Genomic DNA, 21,618 nt, shown 5'->3' on the forward strand with positions numbered 1-21,618 from the left:
ATGCTAAATGTGGTCTGATCAGGGCCTTACAGAGCCTCAGAGGTACATCTCTGCTTTTATATTTGAGTCGTTGCAAAATTGCCATCATTGCATTTGCCTTCCTAAGTACTCCCAAAACATTTTTTTGTAGATATTTTCCTCAACATCTATTTGTCACTAGTTAGAGGTATATAAGCTACACACAATACCATGATCGCACCCTTTTTGCTTCTTAACTCAATCCAAATGGATACTATCATCATCTCCTGAAAGAGGATATCTCTTTCCAACACTGAAATGTTTTCCTTCATCATTTTCTCTCCCAACTAAACATTTTATTCCTTTTCCTATTGTTTTTAGCACACTTTCTATCCATTCATGTTAAACACCTATTTCTATTGCCATATCATATTTCCAGATAGTAATTTGCACTGTTTGTCATCATACTTTATGCATTTAAACATATATATTTTAAATGTGCCTTTTTTTTCTGCTCACATCTAACAAGGTATTATCTTATTGAGTAACAACTCACACTTTCACTGTTTACAGACCTTGTTCTACTTTCACTTCATGTTGGTGCCCAGCCCTCTGGCAATTTAGTTGACATCCTCAGCAACATCATCCCACTGGCAACCCCAGAGGACAATTGTCTCAGGTCTGTGTAATTGCAACTCATCACTTTTGCAAAGGTGTCTCCTGGCCTAAAACTATCTCAATGCTCTAATTTCTGAATCAAAGCCATAAAAATTTTATTGGATTTAAAACATTAACTATGTTTCTCCCTCCACAAATGTTGCCAGACCCTCTGGAATTTCTTTCCATTTTCTGTGTGTGTTGTCCTCCCTCCCACACCATGACCCTGCCTAACTTGTTACTTCTACTCTCACTGATATAGAAATTCTATATGACAAGTTAGTCTGGAAAAGGTTTCTTGAAAATAATTCTGTTTTAACTGTAAATGTTCTATGTTGTTTATTTGTGATCTACAATCTACTAAACAAAATCACAGTTCAAGAAACCACAACAATTTGCATTTATTTATCTCCTTAAACAGAACAAAATGTCTAAAGATACTTCACAGAAGCACAATCAGACAAAAACTTACATTAGGAGTGTTGAACAAAAGCTTGGTCAAAGAGAAGGCTCCAAAGGAGGAAACAGAAAGGTAAGGAGGAACGAAGGAAAATGAAGGATGTTGAAGGCAGAAGTTATGGGCAACCGGAAATCAGTGTGACTGTGTCAAAACCTAACACCAATTTAATAATAAAGTAAAAGACTCCCTTCCTAACTTTGGGAATGTTTGTAATATGCTGAGTGATAACTGTGTTGGTACGAATGGAAACACTCAGCGAGTTTGCACAAGACTTTGAAATATATCTTTGTCTCAAATGTAACTTTTCTTCCTGACTGACTGCACATTTCATTTTTTGTAAATCACCAGTTTTCATCTGTAAAGTCTGGCCTGTATTTTGACCTACATAATTTTCAAGTAACTGCACAACCCTAAAATACAATATCTTCCTTAGAATTTACTATAATTAATTTTGCACTTAGGCAAACTAATATTTCTTTAAACTGTATCTAAATCTACATGTATTTATTTAGTATCAGCAAATTAAAACTACATTTTTCGAACATTCATTTTATTTTTTTCCCTTTTAGAACGGCAATCAAAAGCTATAATCCAAATTTTCATGAGGCATATTTTCTAATACATGCTGTGTTTGAGATGCTAATATTTTAGTGTTTTCACACAACAGATTACATGCAAATATATTCAATGTATGCCTGGATGAAATAAGACATAATTAATCAAAGGACAGTCACATTAATTTAGGAGGAGATTGCAAACCTGAGCTAATTAGCACTGAATAACATATAATGTTGTTGTAAATAAAGAAATTCTATATGACAATTTAGTCTGGAAAAGGTTTCTTGAAAATAATTCTGTTTTAACTGTAAATGTTCTATGTTGATTATTTGTGATCTACAATCTACTATACAAAATCGCAGTTCAAGAAACCATAACAATTTGCATTTATTTATCTCCTGAAACAGAACAAAATGTCTAAAGATACTTCACAGAAACACACTCAGACAAAAACTTACATAAGGCAGAAGAAATATTAGGAGTGTTGAACAAAAGCTTGGTCAAAGAGAAGGCTCCAAAGAAGGAAACAGGAAGGTAAGGAGGAACAAAGGAAAATGAAGGATGTTGAAGAGGCAATAGGGACAAGAACACAGATATTTTGAATGCCAGAAAGATGAGTTAGATTTGACCACTCAAAAGATTTCAAAAATGACAGCATTTTTAGATTTCTTAAATTAGATTCCCTACAGTGTGGAAACAGGCTCTTCGGCCCAACAAGCCCACACCAACCCTCCGAAGAGTAATGCACCCAGCCCCATTTCCCTCTGACTAATGCACCTAACACTATGGGCAATTTAGCTCGGCCAATTTACCTGACCTGCACATTTTTGGACTGTGGGAGGAAACCGGAGCACCCTGAGGAAACCCACGCAGACATGGGTAGAATGTGCAAACTCCACACAGATAGTCTGCCCAAGGCTGGAATCAAACCTGGGACCCTGGTGCAGTGAAACTATAACCTGGTGTTGAGTGCTTTTTAACAGGATAATTCATGTGTTACTCAATTTCAGATACTTTCCTATTTGTATAGTCTCCTATCAAAAAGTAAATACTTCAATTGATTGAAAGAGATGCATAATCTTCACTCCTGTTTATTGCTAACACCATCCTCCCCCCCCAAATGCATTGGTCAGATAACAAAACCACCAAATTTATGGTCAAATAGATGATTTTTGTGTGAAATTATATTACAGAAAATATTGGCGAGTAACACATGCTTTGCAATCAATTACAGTACCATTTGTGGATTAAAAAAAGGTATCTGATGCCACCAATCCATAAAGATTTTTGATTAGAAGAGACATGTTTCAAATCTATGCTGTAATTAATACCCAACGTAACATATGCTTTTCTTGTTACATATTATCATATACACTCTCTCTCTTTAGTGAAAGCAAAATCTGCAGCTATGGCATTTCTGCTTTAAAGTTCAAAATCCAATAAAATGTTAGGGTTGCCTACAGTAGCATCCCACTTAAGTAAAAGTGCCATCTGTAATGTACAGCTAATAAAAATGTGAAGAAAACAGGTAACTTAATCTAACTCAAAGGCAGTTTTAGGAGGTTATAAAAGTGATAATTTGTGGGATAGTATTTACTGCAATTTAACTGGACAATGTAAAAAAATTCAATGAACAACCTCCATATTATCGATCTAAATTAACTACACTTTCTATTATTTATGAGTGGGTAAAGGTTTCATCTATAGATACTACTCCCAATTGTTCAATTAAATGAAGGTAAAGATACTTTGATGACTAAGATATCTTTATTACAAAAATCAAGCACCAAGAATTCCCATTGATACCCCATGGAAACTTCCATGAAAATATTAGAGAAATGGTCATTTACATTACATGTATGTAATTTCTGCCATTCCTGATGGTATTTATGGCAGAGGAATAGGGAATACTGCAGACAAAAAATACCTTGTCACTATTTTAAGGTATTTCACTCATGTTACTTCAAAAAACACTCTTGAGTAAAAGCTATATAATCTAATGTAAGATGTTTTTCAGCCTGTCAAAAAAGCTTGGGCATTATAACTAGACTTAAAATATACCTATAATATATACCTATAATATTGTTAAGAACAATATTATTCTCAATATGTTAGTACAGACGCTTCACCATTGTGATAAAATTACAGCAAATTATTTTCCAGCAATCTGATCAATTTTCCTCAATCAGACAAGCAAAATATACCTCTCCTGCGCATGTGAGACTTTAACTAGAAAAGGTTTGCGAATCACAGAAAATCCTTTTGAATGCTAATCACTTTCATAGAATTTATAGAGCTATTCTAAACTCTTTCCGTCCAGATGTATTGAGGGGAGTCAGAAAACTGAAAAGCTTACGATTGTGTACCCTTCCACTCTAATACATGACTCACCTCTCCCCACCTCTAAGACCAATCCTGGAGAAACATTAAATTACAAAATAGATCAACTATAGTGTGGCAAATAGTTATATGGTTCATTATGCCTATGCCTGAAATTAAGTTATGCTGCCTTACCCCACACTTCAGCTTTTAGCCAGTAGCCTTCTAATTTAAGGCACTTCAAGTGTTCATCGAAATCTTTTCAAATATATTTCCTCTCTTTGATTAATCTGTTCCTTTTAAAAGAATGATTATAGCTGCTCCACAGAATCTTCTCCAATTATTTGCTCGAAGTTTGGTATTAGTCTCTGCACTAAATGACAAGACAGACTAATACCAGCCTTGGTATTAGTCTGTCCATTCTTTGTTCCTTTTTAAACGAATATATAGGGAGCGATCTTATTTGAGGTCTGCATGACATAGGCAATGACAGGATTGATGGCAGAATTAGACAAGTTGTCCAGCAGAGCCTATTTTAATGATGGAAGCATTGTGCTGCATCTTTTCTGCTTTTACAGAGTGACATGGCATGTTTTGCACTGGGTGACAGTGAGTTGTCGATTAAGTAGGATTATTGCTTGTTAAATACTTTATTAATACTCTAACGTGCCTCTCTAATATTTAACTTCCTATCTTACCAAATGGGCAACTTCGCTTCAGCTCTGATGAAGAGACACCTAGACTCGGAATGTTAACTTGCTTTCCCTCCACGGATGCTGCGTAACTGTGATTTCTAGCACTTTTTGTTCTCAAATGAGTCAGATGGTGAGAAATCTCAGTGAACCTGCTGGCATCACATTCCTGCTGGTCTAAAGAGTCTCCATGTTGGACACTGAGGACCAACATCTAAGACATGGTCAATGGGTGGAGGCCATTTGCACCCTACATCCAGAGACATTAGCATCTGACATGTGCCCAGCCACAAAGAATCCTCTTAGCAACTCTCTGACTGCTTAAAGGATTTTGCGCACCTCAATACTGCATATCATTGTATTACCGCAGCAAGGCCCCTGCACACTCAGGGACACACACCCCGCTCTCGGACTGGACCAGACTGGACCTCTGGGCTCTTTGCTCACTTTCATAGCACACACTCTTACATACTTAGATACGCACTCACATCCTTGCCTTGACATCACATTGCCCCCTCAGCTACAGCTACCAGATTCACATTATTTCTGTTTTGCCTTGTCATTTAGCGCAGACACTAAAGGAGGAAGCTTGTCAGTAGGTGTCAGTCAAGTCAAGGGGGTGGCATTCAGATCAGGGGGTCCTGGCATAGTAGACAGGGGAATCTCTGATACCAGTCCAGGACATGGTCAGTTAGTCACTTGGGACAGTTAAAGTCAGAATCCTCGTGTGAGGAGCCAAATATCTTGCAGCCCACAGCCTCCATCTTGACTCTTTCTGCCCCTTTGTATTACACTGTGTGTCAGCTGGGGCTCAGTGATAGCACTCTCGCCTCTGAATCAGAAAGTTCGAGCTTCAAAGCCCACATGAGGGCATGAACTCAAAATCTAGACTGACATAAATGCAGCACTGTGTGAAATATTGCATAGTTGGAGGTGCTATCTTTTGGATGAGATGTTAAACTGGGCCTCCTAAGGATGTTACAGGTCTGTAGACGACACTTGTTCGACCTCAGCTGGAGTGCTACATCACATGAAGGATGTGAATGCATTGGAGAGAATGCAGAAGTGGTTTACAGAAATATTTCCAAGGATGAGGAGCTTCAATTAAGAAGAAGTTGGGACCATTCTCCTTGGAGAGAAATGGTTTATAGGAAACATGATAGATGTTTTCAAAATCATGAGCTGGCTGGGTAGAGGTGATCAGGAGAAACTTTTCCTTCTTAAAGGAATAAGAACAAGAGGCATAGATTTTAAAAAAGGTAATGTGAGGCAAAACCACCTCGGAGGTCATTAGGGGATGGAATGAGCTACCTGGAAGCACGGTGAATCAAAGTTCAGTTGAAGCATTCGAAAGGGCATTGGATGATTATTTGCATGCGCGAGTATAGGGAAAAAGCAAGAGATTGACTCGAGGTAACGACACTCATTTACGAGTTAGTGCAGGTACAATAGACTGAGTGGCCTCCTTCTGTGCCATAACATTTCTGTGAGCTTTGACTGCTTTCCTCCTGGAATGAGAAAGGCAGATATTACAGAAGATGAAAATGGTGGCACCGCTGTTACTTTTAGTCCAGGTGGGAGATGTCCCGTGAGTGAGTAGGCAATGCAGAGGGTATGCAGAATTCGAGATATTAGGGGTGAGTTGGGTGAGAGTCAATGAGGAAAGGTGCTGTAATCAATGGAATGAACATTAAAGCATGAGCCTTGGTGGGAGGTGGGTGCAGTGGCAGAGATAGAGTAATAGATACTGGAGAGAAGATGGTGGCATTTACACTGGCAGAGGGCAGAAAGGCATTGACTGACTTCCTACTGTGCTGGGCATTCCTCCAGAAGCCTGAGACTATTCTAACCAGGGTAACCACCGTGGATCAGGCTGGCTTGATCTGGTGTCCCAGCTTCACTCTTTTTCCTGGAGAAGAGGACATCTGAGCCTGCTTCACCCCATCCAGCAGAATCTCCAGCTTCCTGCCCTTAAAGTGGGGCATCAATTTCCCCACACCTATCAGGTTCAAGGTAAATGTCAGGAGCCACACAGGACTTTTAAAGATGGCATGGGCACCAGTGTATTCGCCGATTGGTGAGTAGTTCTGAGAACAGTACAAATTAAGATGGGACTAGAATCAGATGTGAGAAACATTATGGGGCAGGGTACATCGTTAACAAGGTGAGTTTTACAGTCTACAGTGAGCTGTGAGAACTGTGAGGGAATGAGATATTAATTGGAATATGGGAGGGGGGGTTGGGGATGAAGCTGAGATATTCTCACGTTCTCCAGACATGAGCCACTGTCTGTAAATGAAAGTGAGCTTTTTAACCTGGCCGTTTCAGCATTGGCCAACTGTCTCTCACTCTGATGGATGAAAATAACTTGACAAGAGTTGCTACTTTGAGGTGAAAACTTCCCAATTCAAGGTACAAAGTTGAAAATCAACCCCTTGTATCTTACATGCCACAATCTGACACAGTTCTTTTATTCAGATCTAACCAGAGCTTTGGGCTGTTTCAAAATGCAACTTTGATCAACATGGGTTCATTCATTAAGGAGGCAACTGTTGAGTTTCTGTCAGTGAGAGCTGATAGGTCACTCAAGATTTACAACAGGGTCTGTTCGCTATATTGGTTAATGTAATTTACACTCTTCAATTTTCTAATATAGTTCAGCATTTGTTTTGCTGAATGTTGCTTTATAATAACTGCTATCACAATTTCCAACAATAATGTGAAGCTGTTTCATAGCAATCATACTTATGTCACTCATTTTCTATTCAAATGCACAACTCCTCACCATTATCTGTGTTAATTTGCACAGTTCCATCATTTAAGCATCTTATCTAGTTCCTCATTATAGTTGAATGCACCTCCCAACTCCCCCCTCCCCCTTCCACTACCACCACCACTATCCGCTGGCCTTATCCATAAATTTATTTGTCTACAGTCCCTGAATCCATCATTAATGGAAAGTAAAAACAATACGGATCTCCCAATCAATCTCTAGTACATGCCATATTGAACTGTCCATTGCCTGAGTCCTCAACATTATTCCCCAAAGAAAGCAAGTCAAACATTCTTGTCTTCAAATCTCACCCATTTCCTGGTTTTACTTTAAATCCTCACGACACACCAACAACATAAAACTGCACAACATGCTAATCACATTAGCCCCGCAGCGACTTGATATTCAAACATTAATTGGTTGAAGAAGGAACTTTGGTCTGTCACTGGCTCAGACAGCTGCTGACCGATCTGATTGGTAGTTATCTTGTTTTTATCACTTTCACTCTGACTTTGGTACAGCAAAAAATACCCCTGAGCTAAGTTTTCACTGGCTTGGACTTATGGCAACATTCTATTCATGCGCACTTTTTTTCATATTTTTATTGAATTACTGCAAATATTAAACTATCTAAAGCTATAACAACTACACTGACAATAATCAACATCTTGGATGGAATGATATGTGAATGACTTACATAAAGCTGAAAATGTCATCAATCTAAATTGGACTTACTAAAAAAAATTGAAATTTGGCACAGTTTGTATCATTTGAACTGAGATACTTGGTAAATTGAAGCGTTAAAATGTTCTTTTACCACTTCCTGGAGATATGATGTATAGGGCAATAGATTTCATTCAGCTAAATTACACTCATGAATAATTAATAATACATGTAAACAAAACTCCAATTAAATTTTGTTCAAGTTTAGGTACTTCAAATGAAATGCCTGTGAAATAAAAAAAATGTTGCTGCGCATGTCATGCATTGAATTGGCAAAAGAATTACCTAAATTTTCTTCCTCACACTCGTGAAATGTACCAGATGAAAATCTTGGCTCTCTTTCAGACTTGGACCATACATTTCTCCCTCTATCCCAAACTCTAACCTACTACTGACAGTCACCCTCTGCCCTCGATTCCAACTCCCATGATCTCCAGTCCCCCCTAGCAAGAAACCCATCTCTCTAACAACTCCCTCCTTTATCCATGTGTCACCCTCCAACTTAGGATCCTGGGGCATGCTGTACCAGCAGTGACCATGTCCCTCCTTTGTGGAGCTGCCAAGTTGGCAGGTCCAGAGGATGAGAGGTCATAAACTGGGGTCTGCAGTTGAGAGGAAAGAAGCTGGTGGCCTCTTAAGCATCTGCTGAGCTGAAAAAGAGTGAGCATGTCTTTTTTATTCCCTCAGCTTTTACACCAAACAAAGAATATTCCAATTTTGCCTCTCCCTTTTTGTTCACTCTCTTTCAGTTGAATTTTAACTGGAAGGAAAACAAACAGTTTGACTTCGATACAAACCTCCCTTCAACACGTCCATTTTCATTAGAACTAAATCCAACAGACAGACAGGTGGCCAGTCCCAATTCAGAAACATCTTACAGTTTTGATAATGATGCTGTCGGCCTTTATTTAAACATCATTCAAATTTATCTATTCTTGGCCATGCAGCTTTCTGAAGTGAAAACTTGGTTGATTCAGGAATGAAGTGATCCGAATCCACCTCCTGAATCCAGGTGCTAACCTGAGAGGCCATTGTGATCAGAAATCCCTGGAATAACTGCCTTGTCTCTGATCCCTCGGATCTCTCACACAGTGCCATCCCCAATAATGATCAGCTTCTCCTTCCATTGCCCTGTCTTCACTTTTATCAAATCAATTCCCAATTGACCCTTACCCACCACCCCAATACTCACTCCAGTTGATTTCACTCACCCAAACAGTATCCATCAACCCCAGACCCTCCAACCTTCAGTCAACCTCCTGTCCTAAAGGCAGATTTATATATTCCCCAGCAACTATTGCCTCTGCTGTCAATCAAGCTGTCAGACAGGTAACCAAGCAGTGAGCATCAGGTCAGTGAAAATCTTCCTCTGTACATCTGTTTCTGAATTTAATTTTCCACTCTATTTCTCTTGATCTTATTTGCTGATTCATTCTCTATTTTTAGTGTTTATTGGTTAAGGAAATAGAGCAGTGGATCTGATAAGCATGACATACCAGACAATCTCAAAACCTTGTGTCATGCAATTTTCAGCAATGTGTGGTACCTGCATAATCTGAAGAGGAGGTCAAAAAGCCAATTCATAGATTTGCACTATTCCAGTAACTTCTGCATCATTTACTTTGGCATAAGCGTGTTTTTATACAATTTATTTTGTTTGCTAAATATGTTGTTGCTTTGATCAAGAAAATCACCTTTTTTATACTTTTGAATGTTTACTAGGTAACCAACTTGATTCGGGTAAAAAATGAGGTCTGCAGATGCTGGAGATCACAGTTGAAAATGTGTTGCTGGTTAAAGCACAGCAGGTCAGGCAGCATCCAAGGAATAGGAAATTCGACGTTTCGGGCATAAGCCCTTCATCAGGAATGAGGCCCTCATTCCTGATGAAGGGCTTATGCCCAAAACGTCGAATTTCCTATTCCTTGGATGTTGCCTGACCTGCTGTGCTTTAACCAGCAACACATTTTCAACCAACTTGATTCATCTGTCTTAATCACCAATATATTCCAAATGACTGATAGTAGTTGACTTCATAATTATATCACATATTTCTCTACAAGGATGACTTGTAAGGTTTATTGTAATGAAACTTAGAACTTGATTGACATTGCTAGAATGGCTGAACCATTCACTTCATTTAGTCACCTGACTGAGTAGTTCACATTTTTGGAGGGGCAATCAAAGGAGTCACAGAAAATACTACAGAAAAATAAAATTTATAGAAAATGAAACCTAATGACAAAGAGGCCAACTTAACATTTCACAAATTCCAAAAAGACTATGAAAAGAAATCAAACATCTGGGGTTACTTACCTGAGTCATGACATCTCTTGTGGTTGTAGACCTCCCTTTTCTGGTGGTAGTAGTAGCCATGGTGGTTGTAGTTTCCATTATGGTGGTTGATATCTCTGCTGGCTTTGATGTGGTTGTTGTTTCTGTCGTCATTGAAGATGCTTCCCCTACTAATCTCACACTTCCTTCTATTTTGATGTTTGGGTCACTTTCAGCTGCCATATTAAGTACTTTCAAGCCATTGTAGTATAGGCCAGTTAGCTGTCCCTGGAATGGACGATCTTTGTCCTTGCCACCAATTTTTATAGTTGCTTGGCTATTGAAGATTGTAAGTTGCCGTCCTGTGAAAACATCGTTACATATATAGGGAAAATGTTGAATGTGGACTTAATTTAAGTAAGAATTTTATTTAACAGTTATGTGAAGAAACAAGTAATTTATGAGGTGGTTAATGATTGCAATAAATTACTGAAAAATATTGTGAATAGTAATTTATTGCTCTTCAATGGAATATGTGAGCGATGTGTATTTTCTTCGATAAATCTCACTTTTTTGTTGCTTAAAGAGCAATCAGATGTGTGTGGTCCTCTTTTTCTTTGTAGAACATTCTTTCAAAAGCAATTTTTACTGAATTTAGGATACAAGCATTAACAATAGTACAAAATGTTGCTTCACAAAAATACAGAACGTATTGTGAGATCACATGATGATTTGATTGCCTTCCAGCAAGACTGCCTTCTGGTTTAAAATGAAAAACAAATTGTCAATGCAAATGTGAACTAACAAGTGACACATAAAATGAGAAAATTATGTGGAACATTTCACTCCAACAGAACAAACCTTTTGCAACAGTACCACTTCTTGATTTTTTGACAAAAATCATTTATAATACTTTTAAAGGGTTCAGTTTTTGCACAGCGAAAAACATGCAGCAAATGTCATTTTTATTGTTAACTTCTTTTCAAACTACAATTTCTTCAAATGTTTGAAGTAAACGTTAAAGGGACTTCAGATCTTATTTCCAATTTCATATGAAACACTATTTAAAGTTATCTACAGTTTAAAAGGACTTTGTTGCAGAAATGAAAAATCATGGATCACAGCTAATTGTCCATCCTTTAATGACTAAATTTAGACATATAAATATATTCTGTACAGGATTTATCACTGTTTGTTAAATGTCTAGGATTAATGTTGTACATTGACCACAATTAGATGTCTATATTTAACAGTCCCTTTAACCTTAAGTTAATGGGGTATGCTTATTAAACTGTTGATATTTCATAATGGGAAAAGAATTATTCAACACGCAATGTAAATATTTCTAACTACTGTTTAAAACATTTTGTTTTATTTAATTTTACTGGCAATTTATATTTTAAGTTTATTAGAGTTACAATCCAACGCTACTTGGTTATGTTCAAATTATTTTTTATTTGAAGTTTTAATCAATGTTTTTACCTTTGTCGAGTAGCCAATCATCAACTACTCGACCAAGTCGATATGGGATTCGCTGTCTAGCAATCGCCAGGCGTTCGTTATCATTGTTTCCTTTAAAGTTTAAAGAGACATTTCATTGGTTAAAATCTGTAAGGTCAAAGGTTAAAGGTTAATACTTAAAGCTTGAGCTATACAGTTGTCACATGAATTTTTGAATTTGGATGTTTAAGAAATGCTCCTACAACATTTCAAATTTTTCAGTCATTTAATTTTTTTTAGCAAACAAAATTATTATATTAATTAAGAATTAGAAAGCTGCATCGCCAACTAAGTTATTGAAGTTATATTATAGACAAACCAGAACAACAAATTAAATCATATCATATAACAGCTTTACAAAAGAATATTCATCTGTCTGCTAGTTTTGAAAAGAGCCCATATTAACTAGTTAAACCTTATGTCAGATGTCGGATTTATTTGTGTTCACTGTAATTGTTCACCATATTAGTCTCTTAAAGAACAGACTATGAAATCTTAATGCCTGTGACACAAACTACTTCTTCCATGCCTTAAGATAAAGCTGATGTTAATTTGTTTTTTTTGCATTTCAAAGTAAAAAAAAACACATTAAGTCACTCAAATTAGGAAAGCATAAAGTGGCAAAATGAATGCTAATAGTTCTTCATAATCCATTAGGCTGAAAATCAGCAGTAATGCAAAATTATTGTATATTAACAATATCTATACAAAATCACAGATGTAGATAACAATACTGTTTTAGTTTGAAGCAAATGAGGCTTTGACAAGAGCTACTGTATATTTAACTGTCCATTTCTTTCATCATTGACATCAGCTCTTAAGCAACTGATTATTTTAAATCGTTTGTTTGTTTCTTATTGAATTAATTTCTACACTCCAAATCATTTTAATTAAAAAGAATTGATGAATTTGGCTTTATTCCATGATTCCCACATAATGGTGTTTTTTTTTAGGAATGTCCATAAATAGCCTGAAGATCCATAGAATATCTATTTGTCTTTGCCCAAGTACTTCTTTCATTTTAAAATTAAAATACATTCAGAGTTTTATCTGTTTAACGTTCTATTTAAATTGGTTTTATATGAAGTTTGCATTATGTACTGTCAGTTCAGTCAGGCCTGGAGCTCTTCTGCAAACAGCCCAGGTATGGGTTGACTCTCAACAAATCATCGCAATAATTTAAATTATTCCCTCTGACATACCTATGTTAAATATCTGTCAGCTGCAATTCTGACATAACTCAATACACCCTTTCAAATTTAAAATATCATACAAAACGAACATCTGTACACCACATTGTAAATATGTGGTAATAACTAGATCAATAATTGTTAACATTATCAAATAACTGAAAACTTACTCGGTTGAACCAAGCTAAACCTTCACTGGATATAGTCAGTTATCATGGCATTGTTTATGCTGCCCAAACTCAGAACACAGAATAATTTTCAAAAATGAAGCATTCAAGATCACGTAGCTATCAACAATACAGATATAACTTCATTTCTTTCATAATCATGCATTTTTTACATTACATTTGCTAACCTATAATTGCTTACATTGTCTTTTTCTTAAAATATAACCTTTCAATAGCCTGGCTGGGATAACTATATTTTCACAACACAGTTATCAAAATTTATGAAGCTTAGTCTGAGTGGCATGCCTCATTCACTATCATGCACTGACATTCAGGTTTCTCACTCGAAACTTGTTTGCCACTTTATTGGAAGTTGACTTGAAAAGGATTCAGTTTGGATAAAAGATGATCATCCAAGTATTGTGCTGTGACATTGCACTTGCTGATTGAATTCGAAGTAGCTCCATTCTTCCACCGAGTAGACAATATTTTGTCACATTGTAGTGTATTAATTCTGTTTGAAAAGGTAGACTTCAAGGGAATAACAGTAATTTAACACAATCTGAGAAAGCAGGGGAAGAAGTGAAAGAGGTCAATCCTTTGAATCTGAAGTAAAGTCTGTTGCAGAATTGAGAGAAAGCAGCAGAAAAGAATCTTAATCATATCTTCATACCTGCAGGTCAGATCGGGTAGACTAGCTATGTCAAGCCGACTGGCATGTCTTTTTTTTCTTTCCCAACGTATTACATTGCCACTGTTGAAGCCTAATTCTATTTTGCCCTTTCTCAAATAAAGGTGTCAGTCACTTGACATGAAACAACATCATCGTTGAAAGGCATTGAAGGAGATGGATAAGAAGCTGAAGCTACAGAAAAATAATTCAAAGTCTTGTGGATATACTTTATCTTGACATATGCCACTTTTTTTGTATATTTTTGTCTTCTTTGTTCACATTATTTAACTTGCAGATCACACTTAAGTAATACTAACATTCACTGTCCTTTCCAGACTATTTCCATGTTTATTGAATCATCAGTCGTGCAATGCTTGATTTATTCAATGAGAAACAATGTTTACTGGACTTTCTGGAAGTAAACATTTGTAATACTTCACCACAATGTCTCCTTGCTTCTGTCGTGGAAATGTGTAACTCTCAGTCAAACCACTTTACAATAAATACAGACTGATGGATTACACGTGCATGACAGATTGCTGCACTAATCATGAGGCACAGATAGCATTAGAAGCTGACTCAATAGTTTTACAACTGTTGTCTGAAGTGAAATATATTTTTGAAATCATGCCATTTGATCTAATACTGCGCTTTTTTTTGTACAAACTTTTATACCAAAATGATGCCTGGACACTCGGAGAAAGTAAGGACTGTAGATGCTGGAGATCAAAGTTGAAGAGTGTGGTGCTGGAAAAGCACAGTTGGACAGGCAGTATCCAAGGAGCAGGAGAATCAATGTTTTGGGCATAAGCCCTTCATCAGGAATGAGGCTTGTGGGCCAAGGGAGCTGAGAGATAAATGGGAGGGGGTTGGGGTTGGGAGGAAGGTAGCTGGTAAAGTGATAGATAGGTGAAGGTGGGGCTGAAAGTGATAGGTTGGAGAGGATGATGGAACAGATAGGTGGGAAGGAAGATGGGCAGGTAGGACCGTTCAAGAGGGCAGTGCCAATTTGGGAAGGTTGGGACTGGGATAAGGTGGGGGGAGGGAAATGGGGAAACTGGTGAAATCCACATTGATCCCGTGTGGCTGGAGGGACCCAGGGCCAAAGATAAGGCATTCTTTCTCCAGGCATCGGGTGGTTAGGGTTTAGCAATGGAGGAGGCCAAGGACCTGCACGTCCTTGACCGAGTGGGAGGGGGAGTTAAAGTCTTCAGTCACTGGGTGGTGGGAATGGGTAATGTGGGTGTCCCAGCGATGTTCTTTGATACGATCTGCAAGTTGGCCTCCTGTCTCCCTGCTTGTTATATGATTCATTCAAAAGACAATACAAGTATAATGCTGCCAACTAAGTAATAATTAACTACTGAATGTCACAAACTTGTACTCAGTCAATATCAGTGCTCATTAGCAATATTTTAAAGACCAATCTCGAGAATTAATACATCTTTTTGAGTAACACCTTTAGCTCATGAAAAAGTGTTCCACCATAGCAATTTGCTTCAGCATAACTTCGCCAATAAAAGTGGGAAGCCCTAAATCTGGAATAATGGGAGTAAACTGTTTTAACATGGATACTAGCAAATACATTGAAGAAACCTTATTTGTGATAATGAGGTGGAGACTTTCAACTCACTTGAGAATTCAGGTGATTTTTATGAAGGGATTATGGCCTGAATTTTTGTTTCAGAGCCAGGAAGACAGAGTTGGAACAATTCACAGCTCCCCAAACCCAAACCAGGAAAAGTGTCCCTGAAGTTTGAATTTTCATTCCAGGCTGTGGTAGAGAAAATAGGACATAATATCCCATGCTTCATTAGTGCCACCTCCGTGTTCCTCATCTATCCCCCAAGGGGCATCATACCGTCAATGACAATCAAACCACTTTATTTACACCTATACCCCTGTACTAGCCCTCACCCAGAAGATCCATGCAGATAAATAAAGTACTTAGGTGTCTAATGCTGAATTCATGACTGTGATAGGCACATTGATAAAAAACTATTCACTAGATTTAATTTTCCATTATCTCTTACAGAAGAGTACCTGTATTCATTAGCCCACTTTATATGAACTGTGAGCTGACAGGCCCCACATTGTGATAAGGAATGGTTGTGAAGTCAGTTATGCAGCCCACATTTTGCAATGATAACACTCAGACTCATCTTAATACACTGAGTGAAATACCAAGTGATGACCATTTTTTAATTCGGTAAGACATTTTTTCCAATATATAAAGGACATAGATCTCAGCCTGACAGTTTCCTTTGTCAGATCCCTTTAACAATACCTTTGACAACCTCAAGGTGTCTGACAGTTCTAATGAGTTTAGCTACCTTTCACGAACATTTATGTTGTATATTCAACAATTCCAAGATTGACTTTACCCATCACAAAGGTCACCTGACCTCTCGCTGAAGTGAACCAAGACCATAGCCAAAAGGGTGCTTTACCTCTCTCAAAGAATACCCTAAATTTCCAAACCAATCCAGTCAGGCTTTTGTCTACCAGAACTAAAGTTCACATGATGTACTTTGGACTTACAATTTGCAAAATTCAGATCTGATTGAGGCAATTGCACTCTAGCATGTGCAGTTGCCTCCATGAACTATGATTGTCTAAATTAAAACTCACCATGAGCTATGGACATGCAACTTAGAAGTCATCTCATTCCCTCACCCCTATGAAAATGATAAGGGATTAGGATTTCTGGATTTGTGTCTTTGGCATCAATTTTTATTAAGATAAAGAGTCTCTCCATCAGCTGAAAAATTCAGGGCCAAGGCTTATTTATGGTTTATGGCATCCTCTAAATGTTTTAATTACTTTCCATGGGCACGATTTAGTTATAGGTGTGTCAAGATCATACCTGATTTCCCTGTGTTGAACTACTTCATTGCTATATCATACTAACTTCACTTGCTCGACATGGAATACAAATGCAAGGAGATGAAAAGCACAAAGAAGTGACTTGATATGTGAGAGAATTAATTAACATTTTACCTCAAATTAACATGTCTTCTTTGATGTTGTAGATTGACACCTTGAGACAGTGCACCACAAAGTAATAGCAACATGCAAATTTGAATCTCTAATTCTTCCAATTAACTTTCAGCCTTGACCAAACCTCATTTATATTTGAGTACATTTGTTCTGCTTAATAGACATTTGAAAGGCAAGGTAAAGAGAGAAGGAGAGACTGTATTCATATGACATCTTAGTTTTTAACAGGGCATTACAAAATGCCTTGCATTCAAATAAAAATTTCAGAACGTAATCACTTCTAGTTTCAGTGTAGTTGAAATTGGCACCGTATTACACAAAGACAGTATTACAAACAGTAGTAAGATAAGTAATTAGATAAGGTATTTGCTGGTGCTGGTTGAAAAATAAATAACAGCCAGGACACCTCTCCTCTCTGTCAAATGACACCAATTGATATTGTGTACACAACTAAGACTACTGATGTCTTATTTGAATGTCTCAACTACTATCCTCATTTGGAGATCGTTTCAATATTTAGGTAATTTATCTGAAGTTAGGTCACTGCACTTGCAAAGTTATTTTGTTCTGCTCAATTTGAAGATTGTCAATAATGCAATTAATGAGAAGATTTCCCGATAAAGGATTTTCTTCTGCCCTCCCTCTTTGGAACATCTCTTCATCTGGCCAACCTCTGCAAGGATAAGAGTGGATCATCTGATACTTATATATTTGCAAAGCTGTCCCTACTAATATTGGTCCAATGAAATCTACAGGAGGATATGCTTCTCAAACATGGCAAGGAACTTTCAGTCTGTTGTTCTCTTCTCTAAGCCAACATGACTCAATCATTTTAAGAATTAACCGTAACCGGACCTTGGAACATCTTGCTGTTGCTGCACTAGATTGATAATTCAAAAATATTCACAGTTACGCTGGAAGACATCGGTGAATTGTAGCATTTTGTTTTACTCAAGAGGGTTGAGGTTATCCAAAGTTATTTCTTAAGGACAAGCAAAAAGAAGAATGTTAATCTCACAGCCTGTGTTTAATACAGGCTGTATGTATTGTTCATTAGTGAGTTTGGAGAAGATTTGGAGCTCAGGTTGAGGTTCAGTAAGTTTGCTTGCTGAGCTGGAAGGCTCATTTTCAGACATTTCATCACCATACTAGATAACATCATCAGTGAGCTTTCAATGAAGAACTGGTGTTATGGCCTGCTTTCTGTTTACATGTTTAAATTTCCTTGGGTTAGTGATGTCATTTCCTGTGATATATTTCTGGTGTTGATGTCATTTTCTGTTCTTTTTTGCTCAGAGGGTGGTAGATGGGATCCAAATCGATGTGTTTGTTGATAGAGTTCCAGTTGGAATGCCATGCTTCTAGGAATTATTTTGCATGTCTCTGTTTGGCTTGTCCTAGGATGAAAGTGTTGTCCCAGTCAAAGTGGTGTCCTTCCTTATTTGTATGTAAGGGTATTAATGGTAGTGGGTCATGTCTTTTTGTGGCTAGTTGATATTCATGTATCCTAGTGGCTAGCTTTCTGCCTATTTGTCCAATGTAGTCTTTGTTACAGTTCTTGCAAGGTACTTTCTAAATGATGTGAGTTTTGCTTGTTGATTGTACAGGGTCTTTTAAATTCATTAGCTGCTGTTTTAGCGTGTTGGTGGGTTTGTGGACTACCATGATGACAAGAGGTCAGAGTAGTTTGGCAGTCATTTCCAAGGTGTCTTTGATGTCGGTAAGTCTCTGGGTGTGGTTTATCTGCTTGTTTGGGCTTGTTGCTGAGAAATCAACGAACTGTGTTCATTGGGTACCCGTTCTTTTTGAATACGCTGTATAGGTAGTTTTCTTCTGCTCTTTGTAGTTCCTTGGTGCTGCAGTGTGTGGTGGTTTGCTGAAATAATGTTTTAATACAGCCTTGTTTGTAGATGTTGGGATGAATGCTTCTGTAGTTCAGCATAAGGTCCATATGTGTTGTTTTCCTGTAGACGCTGTTTGAAGTTCCCCATTGACTGATCACTCTATTGTGACATCTAGGAATGGCAGTTTGTTATGGTTTTCCTCCTCTTTAGTGAATTTTATGCCTGTACTGATATTATTGATGGTCTTGAGGGTTTCCTCTAATTTGTTTCATGTAGTGATGACAAAGGTGGCATTCATATAGCAGACCCAAAGTTTGGGTTGGATGGTTGGCAGAGCTGTTTACTAGAGTCTCTACATTACTGCCTCTGCTTGGAACCTGATATCGGAGATCCCACGGGTGTTCCATTGGTTTGTCTGTTAGTTTTGTTATGGAAAGTGAAGTGGTTGGTAAGGCATAGGTCCATTAGCTTGACAATGTTGTCTTTACTGATGAAGTTGGTGGTGTCTGGTATATGTGTCTTTGGTTCTTCTAATAGTTTAGTCAGTGTTTTTTTGGCCAGGATGATGTTAATGGATGTGAACAGGGCTGTTAAATCAGAGGTTACCATTATTTTATCCTATTCTATCTTAGTGTCTTTGTTGGTCTTCAGAAATTCTTGGGTGGAATGAATGGAGTGGCATGATTCTTCTACTAAGTGTTTTAGCCTTTGGTGTAGTTCCTTGTCTAATCTGTAAATTGGTGTTCCAGGTAGCGAGACTATGGGTCTGAGAGGAGCTCCTGGTTTGCGAATTTTGGGTAATCCATAGAAGCGTGGTTTGTTGGATCCACCTGGTTTCATTTTTTTGGAAGTCTGTCTTGTTTAACTGTCCAGATTTCTGAGTAAGGCTGGGATTTGGTTCTCTAGTAGTGGGGTTGGGTCTATTGCCACCTGTTGGTATGTGTCGGTATCTGTCGGCATTGCATTTTGTAGAATTCGCTTTGCCCAATATTAAGCTGGTGATGTGAATAAGTTGAATTGCAAAGATGGTAACTGAGATATAGTTTGTCGAAACATATTTAGTTGAAGTAAAATTTTGATAATATGTATTTTGAAATTCCTTTCCTAGAGTTTTCCCTTATACTGACTTAGAAAACTTAGCTTCATGATATTATTGAACACAAATTGCTAATAGGTCACAACCTTTAGACTCCATTTGTTTCAATTTAGAGAATGCAGACTTCCTACAGTTCAAAATTGTTAAACATCTTTTGTTACATTTTTAAAGATCATTTCAATTTCGTTATCTGGCAAGTGTAAAATACTTAAAGTAATACAGCAATTAACAGAAATTGTTTCACTATGATTGCATTAGATTGGTGTTGTGGTCAAGAGGCTTGCTGAAAAAAATTCCTTTTAATGTTTTGATCATGACATTTTCACAAACTGCAAAGGTGTTGAATAAATGTATCTGAGTAATAGGGATTTAGAGGTGTTATGGTAACTTATTGAAAAAACATGGATGATTCATGATAAAGATGCCAAGAGTTGATGGAAAGTTAGCATGAATCACAAACAACCATGAAAATGGAAATGTTTGTTGGACTGCCTCTACTGGTACCATATTGTATCCAGAATTATTGAATCTGGATTCTGGTTATTTCTGTATGTCAGGGACAGAATGCTTCTCCTCACCATAATATACTGGGGTTGGCATTATTACCATTTATTGAAGAGAGGAACTCAAATGTATCTTAATCTAATGAAGCAAGATGATGGTGAGGTGTAAAGCACTGATGGGCTGACCACTTTTACCCATTGTAAATGCTTTCCAAATAAATGTTGTTCGAATGCAAATCTTAATCTGGGATGCTAGCACATTCAAAGCAGAAATAAAAAGCCTGTTTTTTTTTTCTCTTTTGACACATAAAAGGCATGGAATAATTTTAATACAAAATTAAGTTAAAGTAAATGACTTGAATTGAAGATCTAATTTGTATCATCTCATAATTTTAACATGAGGCACAATTTTAATGTTTTGCAATATTGAATTTCTCACTTGTTAAACATCTCTCTAGGTTCTGTTTCTAGACTTTGGAAAGATGGGTTTTTTAAACTTCATTCATGGCATATGAGCCACAGACAGGAAGTGCACAGTGCACAAAATCAAATTGGCACGTCACTTATTTTCACAAAAGTTAAATCTACAAAAATGATGGCAAATTTGAGGGGGGCAAGAAAATTGCAGGGTCCAAGAGTTTTGTAATAAAAATAGAACTTTTTAAAATAATCTAGAATGAGCTGCCTCGTTTTTGTGGATGGGTTGTGATTTGCTGAGAGAAGTCTCCTTTCAGTTCCTTGCTTGTGACATTTTGCAGGTCTCCAAGGAGTCTGAATGAAAGTGCATGGTTATAGATTACTCTGAAGTCAGAATGTCATAACATTTAAAGCCATCCTGTAGGAATCTAATCTGCAGGTGATGACAATATCTTGCTTTATTTCTGTCCTGCCATTCTGATTTTTCAATATATAACCTTGCACTTTACAATGCATTATTTTCAAAAGTATTCATATTTACAATGATTATAAACACAATTTTTGAAATTGCTGCAGAAGCTATGAGATGGCTGAGTAACATTAGCTAACTTTTCACAGAATCGAAAGGGTGGCTTTTGAATCAGGAGTATCTCCCAAAGCCATGGCTGATGACTCTTGTGCTCATCTTATGCAGAGTTGTACAGCACGTGTACAATGAAAGTCATGCTGCTACATGAACTGTGATAGAATAGACCTGTTAGTGGGCTGAAACAATGAGCATGATATTACAGGCCTCCCAAATAGGATTGGTTTC

At 37.3% G+C, this 21,618-nt stretch overlaps 1 protein-coding gene across 3 annotated transcripts in view; it reads right to left on the reverse strand.

The window, feature by feature from the left end:
- LOC132819765 (neurexin-1-beta-like) overlaps nucleotides 1–21,618 on the reverse strand; it is a 578,863-nt gene that overhangs the window by 118,348 nt on the left and 438,897 nt on the right. For 2 of the 3 annotated variants that reach the window (XM_060831500.1, XM_060831499.1), the window contains exons 4-5: nucleotides 11,897–11,986; nucleotides 10,457–10,776 (exon numbers count right to left, since the gene is read on the reverse strand). In XM_060831500.1, coding sequence (XP_060687483.1) covers nucleotides 10,457–10,776; nucleotides 11,897–11,986 — 410 coding nt within the window. The remainder of the gene's footprint in view (nucleotides 1–10,456; nucleotides 10,777–11,896; nucleotides 11,987–21,618) is intronic. The other variant, XM_060831501.1, reaches the window with a different exon arrangement.

This window comes from Hemiscyllium ocellatum, chromosome 10 (assembly GCF_020745735.1).
Source record: "Hemiscyllium ocellatum isolate sHemOce1 chromosome 10, sHemOce1.pat.X.cur, whole genome shotgun sequence".
In the NCBI taxonomy this organism is placed as follows: Eukaryota; Metazoa; Chordata; class Chondrichthyes; order Orectolobiformes; family Hemiscylliidae; genus Hemiscyllium; species Hemiscyllium ocellatum.